A 12968-nucleotide genomic window follows, 5' to 3' on the forward strand; every position below is an offset into this window, starting at 1 on the left:
TTCTCTCAGTATTTACTCATGAATCATCTCAACAACATTGTTCAAGCATGGGACTGAAAAGGGTAGGGTGCCAGTCCCCCAAATAGGACAAGAGCAAGAGATTTTCATATAAAAGAACACCTATTTTTGCACCAACACTACATTCAAATCTTATTGTCATCAATTCTAAACAATGTCAGCAATTTGCCACCTTTTGAGCCAAATTTCTCTCATGTTGCCTTGTTTTAATGGGGAATTTGATGGTTTTCTTAATAGTATATGGCTGATTCTTCTCCTCACTGCCTGTGTCAAAGACATCACTGCATAGGTGTCAACCCTTTGTGATGAAAACCTGTATGCCAGACCAATAAAAACCTTACAAAGACCAAAAAAAAACTTACATGAAAAAAATGTATTCATACATTATATAAGATCAACAGTTTTAAAACAACAAATGCTACACACAAATTATTATGACACATATTTACATAATTATTTACATTTCTAAATCTTTATTTCATTCTTTTTACTTATAACACTATCATCTTCCTGCTTTGGCTAAGCAAAGAAGCTTTTGATGGATGCTCCCCTCTTCATTTCAAAATTTCTTTCATGCAGTTTTGTCCTGAAGTGTTCCTCCAGATCATATATGCTCGAAACCACCATTTCAATGTCTTTACTGCATATTTCACAAACAGCATGTGAAGATCCTAACTTGGATACATCTACAATGCCAGGGAAGACTTTAATCCAATCAGCCTGAAACTTGTCATGACCTCAGTCAGTGTCTTTAAGCTTGCATTTCTTTGAGTTAGGCTCAGCCATTTGATGGATGGAATATTTCAACTAGATGAGAGAAATAAAAAAAAATAATTTAAAAATTTAGATTTGACACGTGATAGAGGAAGATCTCTTGATTACAAATATGTTACGAATTTATATTTGTCCCCATAAACCCCAAGATATTACGCCAGGAGCTATCCAAAAATTGAAACCTAGAAATAATTTTTTTACAAAGTAGCAGTCCAGAAGTTTATACATCGTAAGCTGTTGATCGTTTCTATTAAAATTGTGTATCTGGTGTTTGAAAAGTTATGAATTTGCTATATGGTGTGCCGATTTTGGTTACAAACTTGATATAAATTGGCAGTGTTACATATTTTCAAGTCACTCAGTATCTGTACTACATCCATCATTATGGCAATGCATCTTCCTGTTTGCATTACCTATCACACAAACTTAACTCAAAACTATAACAGTACGATAAAATGCCAGTGCTAAAATCAGTAGAGTATTTATTTTTAATTAGTATATTGTTAAAATTTTTAATAAATCGACTTTATCTCCACACAGAAAAGTCGGACAAATTATGGTTACACCAACATGATTGCCACACTATGTAAAGTATGAAAATTGATAATAACTTTATGCAATTGATAGTAATAAGTATAAATAATAAAATAATAATGTATAAAATAAGAAAAAATACTTACTACACAGGTAGTTATTCAATATTAGAAATCCGAGTGAGCATCAATCTCTGAGGGATAAACAACAAGATCTTCACATACTGGAGTTGAACCATGAATGAAACTCGTTTCATTATCAAGGAAAAAGCACGGTTTTGAGTATGATTTGATTGGTTGTTTCAGGGCCACCAAAGTCTCACTGAATTCTCGTGCTAAAAAAATTACGCCATGATAAAAAAAAATTAAATTTACATTTTTTACGAAAAAACCCATATAAAACAGTTGTACAGGTGTACACTGACGAAAAAGGAAAAAAACGTACAAATAACGGGTAAACCGTACAAGTTGACACCTACATCACTGCCTGTGTCAAAGATACCACTCCCCATGTCAAAGACATCATTGCCTGTGTCAAAGACATATCATCTGAGTCAAGAGGCAAAAGGTTCATTCTTTACACTATGGAGTAACCCAATGCAAGCTAAGTTTTCTCTACAGAAACATACAAAGACCAAGGACTGAAAAAAGGTGAAGAATTTAAGTAAGATCTTGAAAATTATCATGGGCTTTTTGTCAGTGTTTAAGAACATTAAAACTTGGACAGCCATGGTGGCATGTACTAAAACTGATTCAAGACTGCACACAATAAGCAGCATGCTGATACTGTGCCAATCTAAAAGGAGCAAAGTGCCCCCCCCCCCCCCCCGACACAGCATCTATCTTATAAATCAGAGGCGTGAAATAAGGGCAAGGCACATGAGTTGTGGGTGAGATACAGAGCCCTTCTATATTTGTCTAGCTGGGACTCTGCAACAAACAAAATCTATGCTTTTAATAGGGCAAAGCACATAGAGTTTGGGGTGAGATGCAGAGACCTTCTGTACCTATCTAGCTGGGACTGTGAAAAACAAAATCCATGCTTTTTAAAAGAACTCAAGTTTTTGTCATTACAAATCCATCTGAGCAAAGATTAAAGACTGCAGAATAAAAAAAAACCTAAACTTTAAGATGGTTTTGTGCACTATAACAGTTTCATGCAAATGTAAAGATCAATACTTAAATGTAGATAAATCTACCTTTTATCTGTATTGTTACTGTGAATACTTTTTCTTCTATTTATTCTCTGGTGTTCAACTGCTGTCTTAAGGTATTCTGTGATTCTGGGCTAAGTTTTACATACTTTATTGTACATTAATAATCTGGGCTACTTTAATATCCTGGGCTAGATATTATGTACTGTATAATACATTAATACCCTTGGCTAGGTATTACATACTGTATAATACCTTAATACCCTTGGCTAGGTATTACATACTGTATAATACCTTTAAGTTAATACTGTGGGCTAGGTTTTACATACTTTATTGTACATTAATACTTTGGGCTACTTTAATATCCTGGGCTAGGTATTATGTACTGTATAATACCTTAATTCCCTTGGCTAGGTATTACATACTTTATAATACCTTATTACTCTGGGCTACGTATTAAATATTTTATTATGCCATAATACTCTGGACTAAGTATTAAATACTTTATTATATCTAAATAATCTGGGCTGATTTAATACCCTGTGCTAGGTATTACATACTTTATCATACCTTAATACTCTGGACTGCTTTATTACCCAGGGCTAGGTGTTACATACTGTATTATACTTTAACACTCTGGGCAAGGTATTACATACTTTATCATACCCTAATATTCTGGCTACTTTAATACCCTTGGCATGGTATTACATACTACTGTACATTAATACTCTGGGCTACTTTAATATCCTGGGTTAGGTATTACGTACTGTATAATACCTTAATACCCTTGGCTAAGTATTACATACTTTATAATACCTTTAAGTTAATAATTTGGGCTAGGTATTACATACTTTATTATACATTAATAATCTGGGCTACTTTAATACCCTGGGCTAGGTATTACCTATTTTTTTAACTCATTAATACTCTGGGCTAGCTATTAGGGCCCCAAGTGGCCAAGTGGTCTAAGGTGCTCACCATCACTGCCATCTCACCTCTGCCTGCATGGGTTTGAGTCTTTGGCTCGGCTAATGTGGGTATGTGAGAAAGCTTGCAACTAGCTTCTCGTGGATCGGTGGTTCTTTCTAGGGTTTTCCCAGGTTCTTTCTCCACCATTTATACTGGCTTCCATGTATAGCCTATCTTGTGCTGAAAAATGTCATTAATCCTACAATAACAATACCTGGGTTAGGTATTACATACTTTATTATACTTTAATACTCTGAATATTATTGCTGAAACATACTAAAACATACTACTAGATTTATTCATGGGGTACCATTTTTCAATGGATTATGTGATTCCTGTGAAGATGATAAGACCCTTTCCCATTGGTGGCATTCCGACAAATTTAGGAATCAATGCAAATATCTGTCTTTGCACAATCATGATAATATCAGGATAGTACAAGTAAATAATACCATAAAATGTATACACAGTGAACATGCATAAATGAATATTAGTCTAGTTTAAAAACACTGAAACTCACAGGCCAGTCCACATCTGAAGGTGTACCCAACACTTGGAAAATACGGCTTAACTGGTCTAAATCTGTGTCGCCAGGCAAGAACGGCACCTTGAACAAACATTGCAAGTTGTATAAGTTTATATGCCCTAACATTATGACACAGGTAAAAGCAAAACAGAGAGAGAGACAGACAGACAGGCAGGCAGTCTGACTGACACTGAGCTAGAAGGATTATATCATTCAACAAAATACAAAAAACAATATATGTATTTCCTGATATGTAGTGTTACTAATATAACCACTATTCCAGCATATTTCATAGGGTAATACTAATTAGCAATGCTAATAGTAAAGACAATATATGCAAATAAATTGAGTCCAACTGCAGACAACATAGGCCCAGATCTGCCATTGTATAATGCACAGTCAGATCAGGGTCTATGTTGTTAGTTTTACTGATTAATCCCAACAAACAGCACAGATTCAGATCTGCTGGTGCATTACAACATGGCAGATCTTGGCCTGTGCAGTTTACAGCTGATCCAACTTACAGACATGTGTACATGGTACCCAATTATAATGAATGGGATTTTACACATCCACTTTACAGTACAGTAAATCACAAAATACTGGCGAGCATATTACTTTGGCCCATTTAGCAAATGAGCAGATCTTCATTCAAACTTTATTCATGTTAATATTTTGTGATAAAAAATCCTAATATATATGCAATAATTTTGATGACTCTCTAGATGGACAGTTGTGGAACAGGGCTTTGATCTTAGTAACCTCATTTAATAAATGAAATGTGATGCTAATGGGTGAATAGATGGATACAAAAATACTGCTTTTTTCAAAGACAGATGTTTTGTCTAATATTTCACTTGAACATTTCTCATTGTTGAGAGCAACTCTTGTCATATTTAGTTTAATATTTCCCAGTGTTTATAAAACAACTACAGTTCATTCCATTTGTGTTTAATATTTCTTGTGTTTATAAAACAATCACAGCTTTCAACTTGTATTTATTATTTTCCGGTATTATAAAACAATCACAGTTCATTCCATCTGTGATAAGATACCAAGTGAGCACACATCGTTTTTGAAAGAATATGACCAAAACCATTAAATGTTTTATATTTGCACTTTGGTAATTCACCAACCATTCTTATTATATGGCTTTTCGATTATATTTGTTCTTATTTTATGACTTTTCCATTAGCTTTGTTCTCAAAATACGTTTTATCCATTGGCTTTGTTCTTATTATGTGACTTTTCCATTAGCTTTGTTCTTATTATGTGGCTTTTCCATTAGCTTGTTTCTTATTATGTGCTTTTTCCATTAGCTTTGTTCTTATTATATGGCTTTTCCAGTAGCTTGTTTTTTATTATGTGCTTTTTCCATTAGCTTTGTTCTTATTATTTTCTCTTTTCCATCAGCTTTTTTCTTATTATATGGTTGTTTTTCCATTAGCTTTGTTTTTATTATATGTTTTTTCCTTTAGCTATGGTCTTATTATATGGCTTTTCCATTAAGTTTGTTCTTATTATACATTTTTTCCATTAGCTTTGTTCTTATTATGTGCTTTTTCCATTAGCTTTGTTCTTATTATATGGCTTTTCCATTAGCTTTGTTCTTATTATGTGCTTTTTCCATTAGCTTTGTTCTTATTATATAGTTGTTATTCCATTAGCTTTGTTCTTATTATATGGCTTTTTTTATCAGCTTTGTTTTTATTATTTTGTCTTTTCCATTAGCTTTTTTCTTATTATATGGTTGCTTTTCTGTTAGCTTTGTTCTTATTATATGTCTTTTCCTTTAGCTATGGTCTTATTGTATGGCTATTCCATTAAGTTTGTTCTTATTATACATTTTTTCCATTAGCTTTGTTCTTATTATGTGCTTTTTCCATTAGTTTTGTTCTTATTATATGGCTTTTTTATTAGCTTTGTTCTTATTATTTTGTCTTTTCCATTAGCTGTTTTCTTATTATATGGTTGTTTTTCCATTAGCTTTGTTCTTATTATATGTTTTTTCCTTTAGCTATGGTCTTATTATATGGCTTTTCCATTAAGTTTGTTCTTATTATACATTTTTTCCATTAGCTTTGTTCTTATTATGTGCTTTATCCATTAGCTTTGTTCTTATTATGTGCTTTATCCATTAGCTTTGTTCTTATTATATGGTTGTTTTTCCATTAGCTTTGTTCTTATTATATGGCTTTTCCATTAGCTTTGTTCTTATTATATGGCTTTTCCATTAGCTTTGTTCTTATTATACATTTTTTCCATTAGCTTTGTTCTTATTATGTGCTTTATCCATTAGCTTTGTTCTTATTATGTGCTTTATCCATTAGCTTGTTTCTTATTATGTGCTTTATCCATTAGCTTTGTTCTTATTATATGGCTTTTCCATTAGCTTTGTTCTTATTATATGGTTTTTCATTGAGATTTTTTCTAATTGGTCAAATTGTGAAAATCTATATTTGCTAAAACATTTTATCACCCACATGTACACATAAGGTTTCTTTCCAATGGTTTCATTTACAGTGTACATCAAAGCTCTTATTTTACTCCACCAATCATCCGAGACTTGGATTACACACAATGAAACTCATTTTCTCTGTTTAGAGTAGGCATCGCACATCAGTTATGAATTATGGAATTTTTTAGGCCTCATGAATGCATCCTTCTTACCATCTGTCCATCCCTTCTTTCAGTCATTCTTACTTTCATTTTGAAATCAATGTTCTAGCACTAATATGTCCCATGGGGGGAAAAAGAAGACAAAATGTTGAGCATTTGCTCTTTATTAATGTTTTTTTTTGTTGAGTCCATTTTGATTCCTGTAGTTTAAATTCATACTGGCATTTATACTTTGAAAGAAAAGCTTACTTTTTATTGAACTTTTGCTGTGATTTTTTTGGAGGTATAAACTTGAGGCTTTTTACCAGGTGTTTTCTTAATAAAGTGGCAATAAGAATTTTGCATAATGCTATGTTTTGCTTGCCCTGCTGTGACATAATTCAAAAGCCTTCCATTGTTCCCAGAACAAGGAAAGCAGATCACTTCGACCTTAAAAGTGGTTCACAGAGGTGATTAATATTCTGAATGAAAATACACCCTTCAAACTTTGTAAATGTACATGGAACAGTTCCTAGGAATTGAGCTAAATGTAAAATCTAAACTGAACTGCTGGAGTCTAAAAAGTAAGCTATTGTGACTGACTTTAGTTTGCACTGACTAGTACCTTTCATGATGAAAAATAAGCTATTGTGACTGACTTTAGTTTGCACTGACTAGTACCTTTCATGATGAAAAATAAGCTATTGTGACTGACTTTAGTTTGCACTGACTAGTACATTTCATGATGAAAATAAGCTATTGTGCTTGACTTTTGCTTACAGTGACTTGTACTTTCCATGCTGAAAAGAAGGCCTTTGTGACTGACTCTAGTCTGCATTGATTAGTACCTTAAAAGATGAATACATCCAGCAAGTTTCATGACTGTACATAAAATAATGTTGAAGAAACTTAACTAAATGCAAAATGAAAGTAGGTCATTCAGAACTACCTTTGGGTGGTGTACAGCACAATCCAAAACTAATATACCCATCAAGTTTAATGACCACGTTGGAGAAACATGAGCTACCTGGTAAATGCAAAAACATTGGTACCTACAATAACATAAACATTGGAAAAATTATCCATCTGTCACACCTATGCTTTGCAGATGACACCAACATTTAGTAAATGTATCAAAAGTGATATAATAAAACAATTACTGACTTTTGGTCTTTGGATTTTATAAGGGTTTATGAAACCAACCAAACTTATATTCATTTCTGCCTACTGGCTAAGTGAATATCACTTTTCTAGGCTTGGTACAGCCTTTACTTATCATTATACCCATTATAGTATAACTAATGACAAAGTCCACTTTTCCCTGAAAATTTGTATTATAAAACCATCTGATAGGCACTGAGACATAGAATCCTTGGTGCCATTATGATGTCACCCAAAAATGGTTGCATGAAGTGTGTGTGTGTTTGGATTTTTAACATAGCTTAATAATTTTTCAGTCATATTGTTACAATGTCTGTAGTGTGGCAGTTTGTTGTAATGTCTTAGCACTGAGGCATCATGTTGCAGACATGTAGCATGTGAAATAAGATTAAAACAAAACATTGGATTAGATTATCATACATGGATTTGCATATATTTTATATATTTAACAATAAAAAGGGATTTAACTTTGGATAAACTCACCAAAACATGACAACATAACTAAGAACACATCAAAATCCAACATATGCCATTTTTTAATGCAACTCATCAAATGGTGTGGCACTAATTGCTCACACATGAATTATCATATATAATACACAACTGTAACATAAAAGGGGGCATAACTCTTCAAATGTGGTTGGACTAGTTTCATAAACAAGATCTATCATATGGTATACACATTTTACAGCAGAATGTGGGATAACTGTTGAAAAACATAACTGAATGTGATGAAATAAATATATGCATGTTCATTTCATATCAATAATGACTGCCATGTTTTGGGGTAATTAATTTAACATGAAAAGGGGCATAACTCTGGCAAAATGCATCAGATGGTTAAGGCAGAATGGTATGGACAATGCATAAGAAAGCTGTGGGACAAATTGTACATGCATTAATTACCATATATAGTTTCATATCTTCAACACAAAATGGGGCATAACTCTGTAAATATGCATCAGAGCATGAAAGAACAATGTGCATGTTGACCTTGCATCATTAGTATCTGCCAAGTTTTAAGACAGTCCATTGAAAGACATTTGGCATATGTCTTTATGGGACATGAGAACAAGCCCAATGCCACGTGTTACTGACATATTCATGGTGAGTGAATAAAAACAATATTTAAAATAATAAATGTGTAAATTGTTCAAATTATACACATATAAACTAGAATCTATACCTAACAACTATTTCACACTTTATTCCTTTTGAAAGTAAAACCATTCTTGCATTTTTTTCTTGTGGTGAGCTTTCTTTTTGAACATTAGTGGGTTTAAAAAAACAAAAAAACAATAGCCCATCAAATAATACTCAAGTCAATAGGTTAAGACAAGTTATATTTTTAAAACAACCCATCTATTGCTGCTAACAGCAATATGATTAAGCTGTAAGTTATTTTTCAAACAACTCTGTTAACAGCTATATGTTAAAACGGGATAGCTTTTAAAACACATCTAATACTGCTAACAATACTTATGTTAAAACATTTGCCATTAATATTTTATTGATACTGAATGCAACAAAAAAAAAAATTGACACGGGAGACAACTCTTACATAATACTTACCCTCAAAAGAAGCTCTGCCAAAATACATCCTACTGCCCAAATGTCTACACCTGTCCCATAATTCCTTGCTCCAAAGAGTAGCTCTGGACATCTGTACCACCTGATAAAACCAAGGTGTGACCAGTATTTACATGACTTCTAGTGCAGAAAATAAATTCAGACTCTCATGATCTTGGCCAAATTTTGTAAAAAAAACATGTTTTGGCAATTCTTTATCATCATAACTCTTGAATCATTTTGAAAGCTAACTTTGAACTTCTAATTTTCGCAATATGACAAGTATTGTACTGACATAGTATGGAACCACCTACCTACCCAGCCATCCACCAGCCTAATTACCTACTATGACCAGATATAAAAGACACAAAACTTCTTTTTCTATCAGAGCAAAGTAGACGTACTATAATGAGTTGATAAAAAATTAAGATCAATGTTGTTTCTGTATAATATTTTAAAACAATGGTTCTTCAAATATGAGTGACAAGCTATTATCATTATCCACCCACTGGAACCACATTTTACTTGGTTAAAGCCACAGCTTTGAGTAGCTTCTCATGGTTGGTGGTTCTTTCCAGGGTTTTCTCAGGTTCTTCCTCCAATGTGACCTTTTTGGGTAGGTATAGTACTATGAGATATGTATACAATCATCTAGTTTAAAAGTTTGAACATTACTAACATCAAACTGATGAAAGGTCAAATGTGAAATGTGAGTCAAAGTGATCTCTTATGGTAAGGGTGTAGTACTTATCAAGATGTACCCTCTGACATGTTTTATGATTTCAAGCAAAACAGTGAGATATAATACAAGTCAGTGTGTGTGTGTTTAATGTCATTTTTCACCACACAATATAGTATACATTGTGCAAGTATATTTGTTGGAGGAAGAACTCACAAATATCCAGGGAAGAGCCACTGATCTGTGAGAAACTACAGCCAAGCTTTCTAACATACCCTCAATGGGCAAGCAAAGACTTCAACCCCTGTGGACAGAGGTGAGATGTCAGGGACATGTACAGGCAAATACCTTAGCCCATTTAAGACTCACAGCTAAATGCAAAGAACTTAATTAGAAATGCATATAACAGAGCTTAAGAAATAAACTTAAAACACAAAATTTAACCAGTCAATGAATCAAAAAATATAGACCAGTGACCTACTTTTGCAACAATGGTGTACTACTGATCAAGATTCATCCCCTCAACAAGTTTCATGAATCTAGATATGACAGTACATATACAAATTGTAGAAAATCCAGTCAGTCATGAGCTTAATGTAAAAAAAAAAAAGACAAATGTAGGTCATTTTGATCTTCCTTTGTGCAAGGGTGTTTTACTAATGAGTAAATTAAATCGTATCATAAACAGAGGTTGAGAAATAAATTTAGACTACAAAATTTAACCCAAGTCATTAAAGCATGAAATATAGGTCAGTGTGATCTACATTTGTGAAGAGGGTGTATACTCATATTCCCTCAAAAAATTTCATGATATCAGGAATGACAATATTTATATACAGTGCAAGAAAAGCTGAGCTCAATACAAAATGTACACAAGAATGTACAACTAAATTACACGACATACAAGTACAATATTAGCCATCTCCGCTACAGCTGGGATTAGGTGTTATAAAACCCAGTTCAAACTGTTGGCAAGGACACAGAAAAAAAAAGAATGGTTGATATTCAGTGAGGGTGTAATTATGTATATGCCTTTATCTATGTTGAAGCCAATGCAAATGCTGGGGGTAGTAGAGATGAGCTATAAAAAAATGTATTTCCTGTAACATCATTATTTGTTTTCATGTCAATTTCTGGAATTTTGTACATTCAGAAAAATAAAAAAACCTAAAATGTTTGCCAATAAATTCCAAGAAATCAGCCAATATAAAATGTCTGTATATGATCTACAACAAGTAATTTTTATCGATAATGTTAAATATCTATATTATTGCATAGGTTCTCAAAAATATCGGTCATGGCCCATGGTCTTTGTTGCATGTAAAATTTTAGCCTTGCATACAATATGCAGAAGTGGGCTGTGGGTGTAAAAAGTCTGAGAAACTTTGCTTCATAGCAAGAATATTATGTTTTTGACCTTGTTATTCAATCTGTAAAAAATAAAAATCCAGGCTTTGAAAAGTTTTGTATTTTATAGTGCAAAAAATACTCATCCATATGTAAGATTTACAAAAACATTGTAAACTAATATCATACTTGCATGTATATGAGTGTGCAAAACATAAACTTGCATGGATACAAGTATAAGAAATTGCTGCTCCACTGAATAACACTAATAAAGTTAGAAAAAAAAATCCTGGATAAAAAAAGGTGGTTGAAACATTACAAGCTAACCAATGTTCTTTTTATCCATTTCTTTAAGTATCATATTTTGTTCAACACATCAAAATGTTTCATTTTTTTGTATTTTCAATGAATTATTGTGTACACGAGTTCCTTTTGGTCAAATACTAGACAATTATTTGTTGTAAATGAGATTAAAGTGTGAATGAAGCACTTGTGTTTAATTCAGCCTTTTCCTTATCTTATAATTAGACTCATTCTGAACTATTCAAAAGGGCAAAATAAACAGATACCATAGATGCAGAAAAAGTAGCTTTTGAACAAAAGTTGCCATAGCAACAACACGCACAGACCATCTCTTTGGAAAGCACATAAAAAATTTCCCATTTTTTAAAATACACAAATCATTAAAAGCTGACTAATTATTTTAAAAAAACAAAATCTACAAACCCTGAATTTATCTTGTCCCATAAATGGTCATTATACAATTTTCTGACAGTGCATAATGTAGAAATTCTCATTTATCTCTTTTAAAACCAGAAGCATATTAATATGATTCCCTCTCATGACATCCATCACTAACACTAACGTACCTTGTAACAACTTGATGTGTGTATATACGGTTTGGAGAACCAAAGAACTTTGCTAAACCAAAATCTCCCACCTTTAATACACCCTCATGATTTATCAGCAAGTTGTTTGGCTTCATATCCTTTGAAAGAAAATAAAAACAGAAAAATCAAAACAACACACATACATATATATATAGCAGAAACCCAGTTCCATCTATGAAAAGAAGACCTGTGAGGAATTAGACGAGAAATGTGTCCCAAGGAGATGGCCTCCTGGGCAATCTGGCATTATTACAGACAATATGGTATTATTACGGGCAATATGGTATTATTACAGAAACATTGGTTCAATATGAAAGGAAAATTTCAAGTAGGCAATAACATGACGGAAACAGGTGAACATAAAACCCAATTCAGTTTTCTTGATACTAAACCAAATACCAAGTTCAATTTCACTAGTTATCAAGTGGAAATAAAACCCATGAATTACATGACTAATATATGTTAGTACAGATTGATAAATGCAAAATTATTTGTCTCTCTGTAATATATGATCAAGTCACAACAATCTGTCTTGCTCAGTTGAAAGACTAAATCGATTCTCAAAAGTTTCCTGAGCACAATACTCAATCGATAGATCAAACCTTTTCTGAGCACAATACTCAACCAAAAGCTTAAAACTTTCCATAGCATAATACTGTATCTAAAGCCCAAAGTCAGAAGGCTGATCCAGTGGCCTAAGTGATTTAGAGCATCCACCTCAGATGCATTCTCAAACCCAGCCAAGTCATA

At 32.8% G+C, this 12968-nt stretch overlaps 1 protein-coding gene across 1 annotated transcript in view; it reads right to left on the minus strand.

Moving 5' to 3' along the window:
* The window catches only part of LOC149802166 (cyclin-dependent kinase 7-like), a 53427-nt gene that overhangs the window by 17928 nt on the left and 22531 nt on the right, over positions 1 to 12968 (minus strand). The window contains exons 6-8 of the mRNA XM_089956579.1: positions 12198 to 12316; positions 9306 to 9405; positions 3969 to 4055 (exon numbers count right to left, since the gene is read on the minus strand). Of these exons, the coding sequence (XP_089812705.1) occupies positions 3969 to 4055; positions 9306 to 9405; positions 12198 to 12316 (306 nt within the window). The remainder of the gene's footprint in view (positions 1 to 3968; positions 4056 to 9305; positions 9406 to 12197; positions 12317 to 12968) is intronic.

Source organism: Sinohyriopsis cumingii, chromosome 4 (genome assembly GCF_028554795.1).
Source record: "Sinohyriopsis cumingii isolate HCF-2022 chromosome 4, ASM2855479v2, whole genome shotgun sequence".
Lineage (NCBI taxonomy): Eukaryota > Metazoa > Mollusca > Bivalvia > Unionida > Unionidae > Sinohyriopsis > Sinohyriopsis cumingii.